This window comes from Mesoplodon densirostris, chromosome 15 (assembly GCF_025265405.1).
Source record: "Mesoplodon densirostris isolate mMesDen1 chromosome 15, mMesDen1 primary haplotype, whole genome shotgun sequence".
NCBI lineage: Eukaryota > Metazoa > Chordata > Mammalia > Artiodactyla > Ziphiidae > Mesoplodon > Mesoplodon densirostris.
This window is the reverse complement of record NC_082675.1, coordinates 41,234,600-41,252,907: the sequence shown is the minus strand read 5'-3', so window position 1 is coordinate 41,252,907 and position 18,308 is coordinate 41,234,600. Positions and strand designations below refer to the sequence as shown.

Genomic DNA, 18,308 nt, shown 5'->3' with positions numbered 1-18,308 from the left:
TTAGCATACATGCTATCTTATCGCTTGTATTAGAAAATAAGATTTAGCTGAAGCCAAATGGTTGTGCCACATAGGCAACATTAAAAATGTATGTGCTCAGTATCTAAACATGATTGAATTTTGCAAAAGTTTAATTTCTAATTGTACTCATGAAAGGAGTCAAATTATCCTGTTCTGATGTGATCTTTTACCAGGAAGATAATTTAAAATATGATAAGGTGGTGATTTAATAAATAGAATGATGAGTTGAAAAGGCATGTGGTTTGTTACAAAGCACTTTAAATTCTTATCCTTTCAAATAAATAAAATGCAGCTCCCAAAACTTTATGAGGGACCTATGGGCTTTTCTTGGTCCATTAGCGACCCCTAGTGTTCTTTAATAAAAATTAATATACCAGAATTTTAAGATATTGTATTAATAAGCATTTGTTCCTTACTTTATTTTTCAAATGCAGCTCAAATTCTGCAGTTTTTACATCTTCTATAATCAGTTGAAAATAGGGATAGTATAGTAAATAATTGGATTGTAGTACTGACCTTTGTTTCCACTTAGTATCTTCTAGTGAGGCTGAGCATACATCTAAAATCAATGCTTCCTGTGTTCTGTGTCTCAGGAATTATGTATCTCTCACCTGGCATCTAGAAGATACATATAATCCTGGGGTTTACATAAGCTTATCTATCTTGTTCCCTAGGATACAATTTCTCATGCTTATATATTGAATGCCTTCTATGAGTCGAGCACTGTCCAAACAACTTGACGTGTTATTTAATGGAACATGACACCCCTGAAATATAGGTATAAACATTACTATTCCTTGTAGGTTGGGCTTCAGAGGAAGCAGACCGAGATGGAGGTTAGTGTGCAACAGGCTTATCGAAGTGCTAAGGGGTCACACCTGTGGAAGGAAGGGTGGCCAGAGGCTGGAGTCAAGCTGATGCTCTCAGAAGGAATGCACCTGCTGACCGTGGGGGGCTCCTGTTGCTGTAGTTGACCTTGGGGCCACAACTGAATCATCTTCTCCCTCCTCTGCTATCTGTTCTAGATTCCCCTTCCCCTTGGCTAGCACATCTGGTCTTCAGGGCTTACTTGGTGATGTGACTCAGGCCCTCAACCCTGGAGGTCTCAACCCCTGGTTATCATGCCCTTCTTAGGCCAGGGTTGTTACACTTGTCCATTTACTGTCAAAATTGGACAAGGGAACACCAAGAGACACTGAAGTGCATCATCTGCACGCGAAATGTAGTCCTCCTTGTCCCCATTGTGTATACTACTCCTTTCTTCTGATATTCAAGTTTAATTACCTCTGCTAAAGTGGTGACTCTTCTTGCCTGCTGGTCCTTTGACAAAGGAGCCTGGTGTTCAGGCATCCTTTCTCATCTGGCATATGGATCAGAACATTATTCCTAGTTGTGGAATATGCTGCCCCCGAACCAGAAGAAGCCATCCAGGCGTGCTTCCTTCTGTTTCAGGAAGTGCAAGTTCTTTACTTTGGGGGCAATGTCTGGGCATTACCCAAACCACTGAACCCCTGAGAATTTACTGACATGACAAAGCCCCTGAATTGTAAGATTGCCCACCCTCTGGAGCATATGTATCTTATTAAAGCCTTCAACATTCCACTTCTTCTTGCTCATCTGGTTCTGTTAACAGGACATCATTGGACCAGGGTGAACCAGGGTGATTTCTGCAGGTTGCCCAAATGGCTCTGAGGCAAAACTAAATGTAAATGTGTACTGTTGTCCATGTGATTGCAAAGTGTTTTCCATCTTTTTTTTTCCTAATGAGGATAGAGAAGAATATATTTGCCAGATCAGTTGCTGTGTACTGTGTACTTAAGTAGTATTAACCTGCTCTAGCAAAGATTTCGTATTTGGCAGAGCTGCTAGAATTGGGGCTATTTGGTTGAGCTTGTGGGAGTCCACTGTCATCCTCCACGTTCCTTCTGGTTTTTGTAGTGGCAGAGTGGTGAATTAAATGGAAGTATTGTAGGGACCATCAGCCCTGCATACTTGGGTTTTTAAGGGTGGCACTAATTTCTCTCATTTCCCTGCATGTGGGATATTGCTTTTATTTATCCTGGCCAGGGTATGGGGGAGGGCAGATTTAAAGCCTTCCATCTGGCTGTTTTATACTATAGACCAAGGAAGCGATGTGAGTGTTTGCCAACATGTCTATTCCAATTTTACATTCGAGGACTGGGGCAGAGTCCTCTGGATGTGTTTGTGGACCCAGTGCATACACTGTGAGCCAGACCTGGCCCAGGTTTTATTTATTATCTCACCCCTATGCATGCCCCCTGTCTAACAGAGGGGCCAGATAACACTTCGAGTCTCTTGCATCTTGTACTTAATAATTTGTGAAATGTTTGGGTTTTCCCCTTTCCCTGGTATACAGCTACGTGAATAAATGGTCATTGGTCCCTTGGAGGGTGGTCTGAGAGATTCATGACTGTACGTTTGCTTTGGTGTTGCAGAATCTTCCCTTCCAGGATCTGGCCTCTCCTTCAATATATAGTTCTAAGTCCAAAATTGACTCAGGCCCAGAAACTGGACAAGGTATGGTGGCTTTTATTGGAGCAGCTGTCTTTGGCTTCTGACCATCGTTGATTTCTTTTGATGGTACAAGTTGAGGTGTATTTGGAAAGTTCCTAGCAGCATGGACAAAGCAATGGACCCCGTTATAGGTGTCAAAATGCCAGAAATGCCATTGCAGACAGTTGAAGGTTTTAAATAAGCAGGCAGGCTGGTTTGAATATGGATCACACCAGATAATTTTGTGCCATGGTGGGGCCTAAAGGATACATCATCTACCAAAGCACTGAAAAGTCACTGGTGGAAAAGGTCCTAACATCACTGAGAAACTGTTTCCATGTCCTCTGAGGTCTAGGGCTGGCTGCCATCTGGAAATGCCATTGCAGACCTGCTTCACTGATAGCAAAGGGGGTATGGGGGATGTCATAGGACCCTAAAACAGTAGAGGCCTGGGGGTGGCACTTAAACATCAGAAGCCAGGTGGCTGCAATTATGGTAATGAATGAGTGAGTTCAGATCAGGATCAAGGTCAAGAAGGCTGACCTGCAGAGAATTATGGAAATGGTTAGCAGAACACAGCATTCCTGAGGGCAAATTACATTCGCAAATGGTAGCAGATACTGTTTTCATGATCTTTTTTTTTCCTTTTTTTATTCTTTGTTGCTAGATTCAGGAAGTACTTCATATAAATTCTTGAATAACTTATACATTTGTTAGACTGATACTGTCCCACAACCATGGGTGCTCAGTTCTGTTTCTTCTCCCCACTCCTTTTCCCCTTTTCCGACCGCCTCCCCACTCCCTTCCACTTTCTCTCTTAGTGTTTAGCTAATGTCTATTGACCTGTCTTCAAGTTTACTGATTCTTTCCTCAGCTGTGCTCTGATGTCTTCTGATGAGACCATTGAAGGCATTCTTTACCTCATTTCTAGCATTTTTCTTTGACTCTTTCTTATAGTTTCCACTTCTCAGCTGAAGTTCTTCATCTCATCATATATGTTGTCTACCTTGTCCACTAGACCTTTTAACATAATAAAGTTCTCTATCTGATCATTCCAACATCTTGATAATTTCTTTGTCATTCTGTTAACCACTTTGTCTCTTGACAGTGGATTGCTCTTCTTGCTTTTTGTGTGTCTGGTAATTTTTTATGGAATGTTAAACATTGTGTATAAGACGGTAGAGACAGGTAAATAGTACAGGTATCCTTACTGTGCTTTGCTATATTGCACTTCAGATAATCCATTTTTTACAAATTTAAGTTTTGTGGCAACCCATTGAGCAAGTCTATTTTTCCAACAGCATTTGCTCACTTTGTGTCTCTCTCACAGTTTGGTAATTCTCGTAATATTTCAAAATTTTTCATTATTATATTTGTCATGGTGATCTGTGATCAGTGGTGTTTGTTACTATTACAAAAAATTACAACTTGCTGAAGCCTCATGATGGTTAGCATATTTTAGCAATTAAGTATTTTATTTATTTATTTATTTATTTTATTTATTTATTTTTTTTTGCTGTACGCGGGCCTCTCACTGCTGTGGCCTCTCCCGTTGCGGAGCACAGGCTCCGGACACACAGGCTCCGCGGCCATGGCTCGCGGGCCCAGCCGCTCCGCGGCATGTGGGATCCTCCGGGATCGGGGCACGAACCCGTGTCCCCTGCATCGGCAGGCGGACTCTCAACCACTGCGCCACCAGGGAGGCCCGCAATTAAGTATTTTTTAATTAAGGTATGTACATTATTTTTTAGACATAATGCTATTGCACACTTAATAAACTACAATATAGTGTAAACATACCTTTTATATGCACTGGGGAACCAAAAAGTTAATGTGATTCGCTTTACTGCAATACTTGATTTATTGCAGTGGTCTGAACTGAACCTGCAATATCTCTGAGGTGTGCCTGTAACTGGAATTTTGTACCTTTTGACCACCTTCATCCAATTCCTCCACCCCTAACCTCCAGCCTTTGGTAACCACAAATCTGACCTCTTTTACTATGAGCTTGGGTTTTTTATTTTCTTATATTCCATATATAAGTGAGATCATATGGTATTTGTCTTTCTCTGTCTTGTTTCATTTAGTATAGTGCCCTTGGGATCCATCCATGTTTTTGAAAATGGGAGGATTTCCTTCTTTTTATGGCTGAATAGTATTCCATTGTGTGTGTGTGTGTGTGTGTGTGTGTGTATACATATATACACACACACACAAACACGCCATATTTTCTTTATCCATTCATTGGTCAGGGGACACTTAGGTTGTTTCCATGTTTTGGTTTTTATAAATAATGCTGCAATGAACATGGGGGTGCAGATATCTTTTCAGGTCAGTGTTTCTTTTTTTTCTTTCTTTCTTTTTGGTTGTACACTCAGAAGTGGAATTGCTGGATCTATGGTAGTACAATTTTTATTTTTTTGAGGAACCTCTTTACTGTTTTCCATAATAGCTGTACCAGTCTACAATGCCACCAACATCAAGTGTCGCCTTTTCTCCACATCTTCACCAGCATTTGTTGTCTGTTGTCTTTATGGTGATAGCTGTTTTAACATGTGTGAGGTGAGATCTCATTGTGGTTTTGATTTGCATTTCCCTAATGATTAGTGATGTTGAGTGCCATTTTAGGTACCTGGGCCATTTGAATATCTTCTCTGGAAGAATGTCTATTCAGATCCTTTGCCCATTTTAAAATTGGATTATTTGTCTTTCTGCTATTGAGTTGTATTCTTTATATATTTTGGATGTTAGCTACTTATCAGATATATGATTTACAAATATTTTGTTGCATTTTCTATGTTGCCTTTCCTTTTTTATGATGGTTTTCTTTGCTGTGCAGAAGCTTTTAATATGATGTAGTCCCAGTTGATTTTTGCTTTTGTAGCATTTGCTTTACATGTCATATCCAAAACATTGTTGCCAAGACCCATGTTAAGGAGCTTTTCTATGTTTTCTTCTAGGAGTTTTATGGTTTCAGGTCTTACATTTATATCTTTAATTCATTTTGAGTTAACCCTAACCCTAACTTTTGTGAGCAGTGTAGGATAAGGGTCTAGTTTCATTCTTTTATGAGCGAATACCCAATTTCCCCAGCATCACTTATTGAAGAGATTGTCTTTTTTTCATTAAGTATTCGTGACCCCTTTGTCAAAGATCAGTTGATCATATATGCATGGGTTTATTTCTGGGCTCTTGATTCTGTTCCTTTTGTTTCTGTGTCCGTTTTTATGTGAGTACCATACTGTTTTGATTACCATAGCTGGAAATCAAGTATGATGCCTCCTGTTTTGTTCTTTCTCAGGATTGTTTTGGCTATTTGGGGTCTTTAGTGGTTCCAAATAAATTTTTGGACTATTTGTTCTACTTCTGTAAAAAAAAAAAAAAAAAAAAGCCATTAGAATCTTGATAGGGATTGCATTAAATCTATAGGTGGTTTTGAGTAGCATGGACATTTTAACAATATTAATTCTTCCAATTCATGAACACAGGATATATTTTCATTTATTTGTGTCCTCTTCAGTTTCTTTCATAATTGTCTTGTTGTTTTCAGTGTAGAGATGTTTCACTTCCTTGGTTAAATTTATTCCTAAGTATTTTATTGTTTTTGATGGTATTGTAAATGGGATTGTTTTCTTTCTTTTGCAGATAATTTATAGTTAGTGTATAGATACGCTGCTGATTTTTGTGTGTTAATTTTGTATGCTGCAACTTTACTGAATTCACTGAGTAGATCCTACAGCTTTTGGTGGACTTTTTAGGGTTTTCTATATATAAAATCATGTCATGTGCAAATAGAGACAATTTTACTTCATTCTTTGAGATTCTGATGACTTTTGTTTCTTTTTCTTGCCTGATTGCTTTGGCTAGGACTGCCACTACTGTGTTGAATAGGAGTGATAAGAGTAGGTACCCTTGTGATGAGGGAAAGTTTTCAGCCTTCTACTGTTGAATATAATGTTAGCCATTGGCTTGTCATATGGCCTTTATTATGTTGAGGTACATTCCTTCTCTACCTGATTTGTTGAGATTTTTTTATCCTGAATGAGTGTTGAATCTTGTCAAATGCTTTTTCTGCATATGTTGAGATGATTATATGATTTTTTTCTTTCATTCTATTGATGTTTGGCAGGTCCCATCTTATTCCCACACCTATTCGAGGTGAGCCCATGCCTGCTTTGAAGCAATTTCCTTAGATTTCAGACTAGTTGGTTGCCCTGCCATCTTAATTCTCTGGGTTCAAGAAAAGTATAGTTCTGTAGATTACCTGTTTTTTCCCCTTGTTACTAGAGTGGGAGTGACTTTCAGCTTTCTAAATGCTAGGTGGAACCTGGAAGTCCCAATTAATTTTTTAAAATTTATTTATTGATTGATTTAGTTTTGGCTGCATTGGGTCTTCGTTGCTGCACGTGGGCTTTCTCTAGTTGTGACAAGCAGGGGCTACTCTTCGTTATGGTGCGTAGGCTTCTCACTGTGGTGACTTCTCTTGTTGCGGAGCACAGGCTGTAGGCGTGTAGGCTTCAGTGGTTGTGGCATGTGGGCTTCAGTAGTTGCGGCTTGCGGGCTCTAGAGCACAGGCTCAGTAGTTGTGGCGAATGGGCTTAGTTGCTCCGCAGCATGTGGGATCTTCCTGGCCCAGGGCTTGAACCTGTGTCCCCTGCATTGGTAGGCAGATTCTTAACCACTGCGCCACCAGGGAAGCCCAGTCCCAATTAACTTATGAAACAGGCTTTTCTTGTGGTAATTTCAGAGACATTGCTAGTTCTTAAGTGTTAGTTAAGTTGAACATATGTCTCTGCCTTACATATTTCAGCTACTATTTAGCAGTATCTTAGGAATCTTTAAGACTTTTCTTAGTGAGGTGTTTCTTGAAAAAAAATTCTGTGTATGTGCCTGTGCATGTATGTTTCTTTTTTTTAATTAATTTTTATTGAAGTATAGTTTCTTTACAATGTTGTGTTAGCTATACATATACATATATCCCCTCTTTTTTGCATTTCCTTCCCATTTAGGTCACCACAGAGTATTGAGTAGAGTTCCCTGTGCTATATGGTATGTTCTCATTAGTTATCTATTTTATACCTAGTATCAATAGTGTATATATGTCAGTCCCAATCTCCCAATTCATCCCATCCTCTCCCTAATCCCCTTCGGTATCCATACGTTTCCTTTCCCCCTTGGTATCCATATGTTTGTTCTTTATGTCTGTGTCTCTATTTCTGCTTTGCAAATAAGATCATCTGTACCATTTTTCTAGCTTCCACATATATGCTTTAATACACAATATTTGTTTTTCTCTTTCTGACTTACTTCACTTTGTATGACAGTCTCAAGGTCCACTCACATGCATGTGTATTTCATTTTAGATGTCAAGTGATATTCTGAGACTTATAATGAAAAACTGATGACCTTTGCTCCATGCCTGCCCACTCTGAGTCACACTTTCCTAGAGGCAACCACGTTATTATTTTCAGCTGTTACTTCAGTTTTTTTTTAACTTTCATGTTTCTAAATAATATACTTATGTCACTGATTCTTGTTTTTTGGTTTTTTTTTAATTTTAGATTTTCTGTTGGTTTACTTCTGGAAGATAAGCATTTGATTATTTGTTTCTCCCTGCCTTAATCCCCACTAAAACTACTTCACTTTTCTCATTCTCTTAATCTACAGCTAGATTTTGGTTAAATAAATACTGAGTGTACATTATTCTGACTATGCTAGCTTGAGCCACTTAGGGTCCTGTGTTTTTCTTTTCTTTGAATATAGTCTTTGAATATAGTCATATACATCATGAATGACCATTTCTTGGAGATAGCTCTCCCGATTCCCCATGTCCTGTTGCTCTTGAAGAGACCTTGTGGGCAAGGAGACCTTCTCTGAGCAAGATGCTTGTCCTTATTCTGATTTTTTATAAAGTATTATTAAAATGTGTCTACACTTCCTTTTTCAACTTCCTTAGCACCTGATTATTTTGATCCTTTGTAGTCTAGGTCCTGACTGTACCTGTTAACTGAATGTTTTCCTAAAGTTCCTCAGTGGTTTACTATTTTTAAGGTTTCTGGTTTCATATTTTCCATAGCTGCACTCCAACAAAGCTTATCTCTCTGGGAAGAGGCACTACACAGTCTGTTTCTACTGCTGCATCTTTGGCTGCTTTTCTGATTCCTATCTGTGCTTGTTCATTTTCCTTACCTTTCATTGTAGGTGTTCCTCTGTTTGTTTTTTTAAAAACCATTCTCCTCTTTTCTCTTGAAACTGTCCCCCTAAGAAACCTATCCACTCTTAAGGCTCCATTATTTCTCCTGGGGGATTATTTGGAAATCTGTATTTTGACCTCATACTTCTTTCTAGGTGTCCAGGTCTTCTGTTTAGCTGCATGTTTTGGCTCCTTACTTGCCACTCAGATATCTGAAATTTCATGTTTCTAAAATGGGACTCCTCTTCCTTCACACAAGCTCCTTATGCAGTGTTTGTATTGGTCATTGAAGTACTTGTCACTTTAAATCCTCCTTTTTACTGTCTGTGCTTGAGAACATATTCATTGCTTTTTACCTGGACTGCTCTGTCTCCCAATGGCTTTTTTTCCCCTAATCTCTCAATTCCACCATGTCCAGGGATGTCCCAGTCAGTATCCTGATCTCAGCTCTGATTTTTGTCAGCACTTTCTCAGATCCCTTCAGTATTCATTACCTAAGTGTTTTCCCTGACGGGTGGAGGACCTTGTACAATGTAAGGGCTTAAGTATGTTAAGTGAATAGTTAATAAGAATGTGGAGAGGGCTTCCCTGGTGGCACAGTGGTTGAGAGTCCGCCTGCCGATGCAGGGGACATGGGTTTGTGCCCCGGTCCGGGAGGATCCCACATGCCGCGGAGCGGCTGGGCCCGTGAGCCGTGGCTGCTGAGCCTGCGCGTCCGGAGCCTGTGCTCCGCAATGGGAGAGGCCACAACAGTGAGAAGCCCACATACCGCAAAAAAAAAAAAAAAAGAATGTGGAGAGTTGGCAGAAAGTTCAGAGGAGAACCACATAGTCAGTTGATGCAAGGAGAACTTGTGAGGGAAAAGTGGTTGGAGCTGGAATTTTGTGTAAAAGCACCAGGGACTTCTCAGGGCTAGATTAGGAATTTTAGATCCTGAGGGATGAAGAGGAAGATGACAACTAATCCTTTGGTATGTGTACAAACTGTTAAAGGGGGCAGGATGGTCTTTTTTTTTTTTACATATAATTTTTTATTTATATTTGGCTGCGTTGGGTCTTTGTTGCTGCATGCGGGCTTTCTCTAGCTGTGTTGAGCAGGGACTACTCTTCGTTGCAGTGCGTGGTCTTCTCGTTGAGGTGGCTTCTCTTCTTGTGGATCACAGGCCCTAGAGCACGCAGGCTTCAGTAGTTGTGGCTTGTGGGCTCTCGAGCTTAGGCTCAGTAGCTGTGGCACACGGGCTTAGTTCCCCCCGCAGCATGTGGGACCTTCCCAGACCAGGGTTTGAACCCGTGTCTCCTGCATTGGCAGGCGGATTCTTAACCACTGCGCCACCAGGGAAGTTCTGGCAGGATGGTCTTTAATTTTGGCATAGAGAAGCACAGTTCGGCTTGAAAACGTTTTTTCTAAACATAAGAATAATACTGCAACAGACCTTTGAAGAAAGTTAAAACCTCTTCTACCCACTGAGGTACTAAAAATCAGCGGTGACCTCTCTCTTTGGGTGTTTCATTCATGTTCCTCGAGTTAGACATCCAGCCACTGGTCTCTTCAGGTGCCTTTTATTTTCTAATTCTGATTTAATGAATAAAAACTTCTGATGATTTCTCCTGCCTGAGCGCTTGTATTTAAGTGCGTAACATACAAGTTGCTGGACCCCATCCCCAGCATTTCTGATTCATTGGGTCTGAGAATGGGGCTTGAGAACTTGCATTTCTGCCAATTTCATGGGTGATGCTGATACTGCATACGATACAGGTCTGGGGACCACACTCTGAGAACTTTTGCCCTTAATCTTCTTCACAGGGTGGACAGGTGTTCTTTGTAACTTGCAGTCTGATAGTCATTCCTCTGGAACCTTTAAGAGGTGTCCCTTCCCTTCAGGACAATCTGAACCCCTGAGAATGCATATAGCAACTCTGAAAGTCTGCCCTATTTCCCCCGTAGCCTGTTGCCACATAATCGAGGCATATTCTCTTTTCTTAAAGGTACCTCTCTACCTCTGTGCATACCATTCCCTCTGCCCATTTTCTGTAGTCCAGCCCTTTGAGGATTTATGTCAGTCAAGTTCCACATTAGTTCTTATACCTTCCTGAAACTCAAATCAGGACAATTAATTACTAGAACACTGTACAGTTGCAAAGATGGTATAAAACAACTAGATGAGGTAGGTTGAGAAATAACATTCCTTAACTCGAATGTGCCATGTGGTGCCAAACTTGAATATCTCTACTGTCTTTGTATAGGCACTTTATTGAGATCTAGTTTACATACTATACGAGTCACCCATGTACAATTCAGTGGTTCAGGTATGTTGACTTGTGCAACCATCAACATAACTTTAGAACATTTGGGTCATCCCAGAAAGAAATCTTGTACTCATGAGCTGTCATTCCCTATTACCCCTTCCCCCCAGGCCCTGGCAACCACTAATCTACTGTCTGTATAGGTTTACCTATTCTAGACATTTCATATAAATGGAAGCATATAATACATGGTTTTCTGTGACTGGCTTCTTTTACTTAACATAATGTTTTCAAGGCTCATCCATGATTATAATATATATCAGTACTTCATTCTTTTTTATTGCCACATAATATTCCATTGTATGGACATACCACATTTTATTTATCCAGCTATCAGTTGATGGACATTTAGGTTGTTTCCACTTCTGGGATATTATGAATAATGCTGGTTTGAACACTCACGTGCAAGATTTTTGTCATGGACATATGTTTTCATTTCTCTTTGGTATGTACCTAGGAGTAGAATTGCTGCACCACTTGGCATTGCTCTGTTTAGTATTTTGCAGAGCTGCCAAACTGATTACCAAAGCACCTGCACTGTTTTACATTCCCACTAGCACTGCATAAAGGTTTCAGTTTCTCCACATCCTCATCACACTTGTTATTGTCAGTCTTCTTCATTTTAGGCATCCTAAGGGTTGTGAAATGGTATCTCATTTGGTTTTGATTTGCATTTCCATAATGACTAGTGATGTTGAACATCTGTTCATAGGCTTATTGGGCATTTTTCTTTGGAAAAATGTCTATTGAATCCTTTGCCCATTTATTTAAATTTTTTTTTATTTGAAAGACAAATTTGTAGCGTAGTTTCAGGTTCACAGCAAGATTGAGGGGAAGATACAGATTTCCCATGTATGCCCTGCCTCCACACATGCATGGTCTCTCCCATTATCAACATGCTCCACCAGAGTGATTCGTTTTGTTTTGTTTTTTTTAAAGCAAGTGATGAACCTACATTGACACATCATAAGCACCCAAAGTCCATAGTTTACTTTAGCATTCACTCTTGTTGTTGTATGTTCTTCGGGTTTGGACAAAATGTTTAATGATATGTGTCTATCATTATATCGTATAGAATATTTTCACTGCCCTAAAAATCCTTTGTGCTCCATCTGTTCATCCTTCCTCCCACCCAAATCCCTGGCAACTACTGATCTTTCTACTTTCTCCATAGTTTTGCCTTTTCCAGAATGTCACATAGTTCCACATGTATGTCACATACATACAGTATGTAGACTTTTCAGATTCTTTGCCCATTTTTAAAATCGGATAGTTTGGTGGTGGTGGTGTTGTTTTTGAGTTTGGGGAGTTATTTACATATTCTGGATATAAATCCTAGATCAGATACCCGATTTGCAAATATTTTTTCCCACTCTGGATTGCCTTTTCACTCTCCTGATAGTGCTTTGTTGTACAGAGTTTTTAATTTTGATGTAGTCCAGTTTCTTTCTTTTTTTTTAACCTATGCTTTTGGTGTCATATTCCAAGAAATGACTGCTAAATCTAATGTCATGAAGCTTTTCTCTTATGTTTTCTTCTAAGATTTTTATTGTTTCAGGTTTTCTATTAGGTCTTTCATCCTAACAGAGTTAATTTTGGTATGTGGTGTTACAGGTCCAACTTTATTTGTTTGCATGTGAATATCCAGTTTTCCCAGCACCATTTGTTGAAGAGACTGTCCTTTCCCCTTCAAATGATCTTGGCACCCTTGTTGAAAATCATTTGAACAAATATGTGAGAGTTTATTTCTGGGCTCTCTTTTCTATTCCATTGGTCTATATGTCTATCTTTATGTCATTATTGCACTGTTTTGATTACTTTGATTAGCTTTGAGGTAAGTTTTGAAATCTGGAAGTGTGAGATCTCCAACTTTGTTCTTTTTCATTACTGTTTTATCTATTTGAGATCTCTAGAGATTCCATGTGAATTTTATGATAGGATTTTCTGTTTCTGGAAAAAACATCATTGGGATTTGCTAGGGATTGCATTGAATCTGTAGATGGCTTTGGGTAGTGTTCGCATCTCAACAATATTAAGTCTTCCCATTCATGATCACTAGATGTCTTCCCACTTATTTATATCTTCTTTAATTTCTTTGAGCTATATTTCATAGTTTTAGTGTACAAGTCTTTCACCTCCATGGTTAAGTTTATTCTTAAGCCTTTTATTCTTTTTGATGCCATTGTAAATGGAATTGTTTTTCTTAATTTTCTTTTCTGATTGCTCATATTTATCTTTGACCATTTTTCAACTGGGTTGTCTTTTTATTGTTGAATTGTAAAGTTTGTTCTTTATATATTCTGGATACAATTTCCTTATCAGATATACTTTATCATTCTGTGGGTTGTTCTACTTTCTTTACTAATATGAACTCTTTACATAAACTATGAAAACACTTCTTCCAAAATGTTACCTTTAAAATGATAGGAAATGCTAAGATATTTTATAAGAATTTACTTTATTAAAATATTAGACTTCTTAGCAGTTTTTCTATTTGTAAAATGTGGTAGTACATTTTATAGAATAATATTCAGTGAAAAGTATGTTTATAGACACTATAACGTCCTGGAAAATGATGTATTAGGCAAAAGGAGTATAACTTAAGCAATTATGTCATAAATAAAATTATGTTAAAAAAAATCTCAAACTTATGCAAGGGAAAAATGATCAGAAAGAAACCCTCCAAAATGTTTGTAGTGGTCATGGAGTGACTAGGACAATGAGTATTTTGTTTTCTTCCTGTCTGTGTTTAGATATGTATTTAAACACTTTTTACTACAAAAATTCCTAAAAGAGCTGTTAGCCACTTAGAGTAAATATGAATGATGTAGCTTATGCTCCATTGTTGAATATTGACTTCAGGAGATCATTTGCTTCATTATAAAGAATCCCTTTGGTAGTGTTGTATCCTGTCAGTCTATATCACTTCAGAAAATAATCTTATTTATTATAAACATCATAATTAATTTTTTAAAAATCTAAGTCTGTAGAGGAAATTATTTTTTTCAACATTTCTTGGAGGAATAATGTTAAATGAATGTATTATCTGCTTTAATTATCTAATTTAAATTACTAATTTAAATAATGGCTTTGTTAACTCATATTTAGTTTTGACTGCATGAATCAACTTGGTAAAATAACCAAATAATTTACTTTAAAAATCAGTTATAGAAGTTGTCTGTTTAATTGTGGATTGGCAACTGTTTAGGCAGTCATCAGTCATTATTACAGTTAGTTGAACTGTAGTAGTCAATTTAAGTGAATACTAGGGAACCACAATAATGCAGACAGAACTGAAGTGATATAAAGATTCCTACCTAGTCATTCTTTCTACTGTAGAAGAATCTCAGTAGTAATTAGTAATTTGAAAAAGGGCTATAATATAATAAAGTCTATAATTTCTCTGCTTTTTTAGGAGTTGGTAATGCTTCTATTAGAATATAATGCTCATACTACTGTTGTTAATGGGAATGGACAGACAGCAAAGGAGGTCACTCATGACAAAGAAATCAGAAACATGCTTGAAGGTAAATATTATGGATCTTAATCTAAACAGCATTTATTTTCGTTACAGACACAGTCCAGAATAGAAGTAGAAATGGCTTCTGAGATGCCAAAATAGATGACACCAATCCTGTGGTCTAAAGATAATGTAATTTTCAAGTCACTGATTAGACATAAAACTATATGAGAGTTTCCACAGAGCTTTTAAATTCTTTATATAAGATTATGGCAAGTTTTAAAAATAAAATCTCCAACAAAATTAAAAGTAGAAATTAGAGACATGAGGTGAGTACGGCTGAAAGGCTGCAGAAGCATGATAATGAAGGAATACAGAAGCGCAGGACAGGGAAACTAGCTACTGGGAGTCATTTGATATTGGGGAAGATAGCTCTGGCCGGCTCCATTACCCTGAGGGCTTCATTGTAGTACAGCGGCCAACAGTAAATTCTTCATGGATCAGCTTCATTGTTAGATGAACTTCAAAGATTGAATTACCTTTAAGAAGACATATTAGGGATTTCTCTAAAAATAGTTTAAAAGAAAAATACTTTGATGCTGACATTGGGAAGCGTTCATTTGTTAGGATTATCCCCCAAATATCCAGGGCTTTGGCTGTAATTATTTTTTGGTAGTATTTCTATAGTAGAGAAGAGAAGATTACATTTTTAAAAATTAATTAATTTATTTGGCTGCATTGGGTCTTCGTTGCAACACACGAGCTTCTCTCTAGTTGTGGCACGTGGGCTCTAGAGCGCGTGGGCTTAGTTGCCCCGCGGCATGTGGGATCTAAGTTCCCCTACCAGGGATTGAACCTGTGTCCCCTGCATTGGAAGGCAGATTCTTAACCACTGGACCATCAGGGAAGTCCCTGAGAAGAGAATATTTCTTAATTACTACTTTATGAATAAAGGTATTGAATTAGAGTTGCAGTTTCACACACATCCTTTGTTTCTTTCCTTTGCAGTTCAGAGAAGGGCAAGATAATTTTGTACTTCAAGGGTGTTGATTTATTTGTCATTAGTATTTTTATCTATGTATGAAGCACGGTCTTGCTTTTTTTTTTTTTTTTTTGCTGTACGCGGGCCTCTCACTGCTGTGGCCTCTCCCGTTGCGGAGCACAGGCTCCGGACACACAGGCTCCGCGGCCATGGCTCGCGGGCCCAGCCGCGCCGCGGCATGTGGGATCTTCCGGGATCGGGGCACGAACCCGTGTCCCCTGCATCGGCAGGCGGACTCTCAACCACTGCGCCACCAGGGAAGCCCCGGTCTTGCTTTTTATTACTTTCCAGTTGGCCTTGAAACCTAAAATCTCCCTTGTTTCTTTAGTTACAAGATAATGTCTGCTTGTCAGACCCCTTTAGATCAACGTCTCTACTCGCTCTTGCATTTAAAATGAACCCTCTCATTTTCAATAAACAAGTCAACACATAACATCTTCTATAAGGCTCAGTATTATATGACTTTGAGGAGATTGATCATATTATATGTGATCCCTGCCCTTTAATAAATTATGATCTAATTGGGAGGATTAGGTACTGTCTTTGATCCTGTTCTATTATTTTACTTGTAATAAGATGAGAACCCAGAACTGACGTTCTCCCGACAGACTGGGATGTTGGGTTCACCTGACAAGTTGACATTTAATGGGGCTGGCTGTAAAGACGTGCTCTAAGTACCCACCCTCACAGCTGCCAAAACCCAACTGTGCTGAGGACAAGGGCTTAGTTGACTTGGTGGGCACTTACGATTTATCAGCTACAGTATGGTCCTAGCTGGGGTAATAGAAGTAGAAATTGAGAGATTTTGCTCTGATGAGATCACCTTAGCCAGGTGTGATATCATTTGTGGATAGTGCATTAAATGGATCAGACTGCAGGGAGCACATCCACAACCCACCAAGACCACAGGTAGACCAGAAACCCAATCGTAGGATAATGCACATAGAGACAGGAAATGTTTCACCCCAGAAAGACAGATATCAGTAGACACAACAGAATCATGTTTGAGTATCTCAAGAACTGTTATATTGGAAAAGGGGTATTCTTATTTGAGGCTGGCCAGGACCAGTTGATGATCCACTTGATGGCATGCCAGGGAGTTTATCTTTGGGTCCAGTGTATTATAATAATGGCTTGGGTTGCCTTGAAAGGTGTAGTGAGTTTCCCATGATTAGAAGTGTTTGGGAGAGGGTAGATTACTACTTGTCAGGCACTAGAGAGGACTAGTGTACCTTCTTCTACATATCGTTTGACTTTTTTTTATTTTGAGAAATATCCAACCTATATGGGAAAGTTTCAAGAATAGTACAACAAACACTTGTATATCTGCACTTAGTCACCAGTCATTAACATTTTGCCACATCTGGTTTACCTTTTTATATATTATTTAATGTTATTTATTTACTTTTACTTTTTTTTTTTTGCTGCGCTATTAGGGAATAATTTGCAGACATAATGATACTTTAGCCCTAAGTACTTCAGTATATATCTCCTAAGAACAAGGATATTTCCTTATATAATCACAATATAATGATCAATTTCATGAGATTTAACATCATTATCATAATATCACTGTTGTAGAATAACCCTCAATTTGGGCTTTTCTTGTCTCATATAATTAGATTCAGGATATACATTTTGCCATAGGTTGTATTTGGCATAGGATAAGGTTTTATGCCTTATACCAGTGCATATTAGGAGGTACATGATGTCATTCTGTTCCATTACTGGTGAAATTATCTCTGATCACTCCGTGGTCCACTGTTAAGCTACCTTCCCCCTTTTGTAATTAATAAATAATCCCTGGGGAGAAAAACTGAGACCATGTAAATATCCTGAAATCAGGATAAAATCACTTTAAATCAGTGATTTTAGCATTTGTTGATAATTCTTGCCTGAGTCACTCTTTACTATAGAGATTGCAAAAGGGTGATTTTCTGTTGTTAATGAAGTACATTTGGTAGGTTCTCACCTGCATTTGAAGTGTACTGCTATTTAACCTACGCTGGGCGTGTATGTAAGTGTCTTGTCAGGATGGAGTTAGGCTTCATGATCTCTCTGATCCCTACTAACTCTGGATTCTGATTGAAAAGAAAGACAAAGAGTTAGTTTATAGTCATATCAAATTTAAAATTTATAGGACAGGGACTTCCCTGGTGGTCCAGTGGGTAAAACTCTGCACTCTCAATGCAGGGGGCCCAGACTTGATCCCAGGTCAGGGAACTAGATCCCACATGCATGCTGCAACTAAGAGTTCTCATGCCTCAACAAAGATCCTGAGTGCCACAACTAAGACCCAGGGCAGCCAAAGTAAATAGATAGTTAGATAGATAGATAGATACAGCCAAAATAAATAAATAAATAGATAGATAAATAAGTATTGAAAAAATAAAAATAAAATTTATAGGACATTATTTTGGGGATGGAGTATTTGCTTTAAAAAACATTTATTAAGGTATAAAGTATATGGATAAAAGTACACATTATTAATGCACAGCTTGCTGTTTTCACAAGGGGAACACATCCACGTAAACAGCACCCATGTCAAGAAACAGAACATTATGGGCACTCTAGAAGCCTTTAGTCCGCAAATTGGAATATTTGTTTTTATTGGCTGGATCAGCAGTCTTCTTTCAGTGTCCAGAAGGAACACAGGACAGGAGCACAAGCAGCGTTTTCAACTCCAAATCCAGTTTTCCTTCATTTGTGAGCCTCGACAATCTAGAGAGAAACATTTACCACCCTTAAAGTCTAGAACGAACATTATTAAACATT

The 18,308-nt window shown here is 38.6% G+C and overlaps 1 protein-coding gene across 5 annotated transcripts in view; it reads left to right on the top strand.

Annotated features, from left to right (window-relative positions):
- OSBPL1A (oxysterol binding protein like 1A) overlaps positions 1–18,308 on the top strand; it is a 247,180-nt gene that overhangs the window by 25,489 nt on the left and 203,383 nt on the right. For all 5 annotated transcript variants that reach the window (XR_009534543.1, XM_060119253.1, XM_060119255.1 and 2 more), the window contains one exon: positions 14,447–14,558. Coding sequence is in view for 4 of the 5 variants with exons in the window: in XM_060119253.1 (XP_059975236.1) it covers positions 14,447–14,558 (112 nt within the window). In the remaining variant the exon portion in view is untranslated. The remainder of the gene's footprint in view (positions 1–14,446; positions 14,559–18,308) is intronic.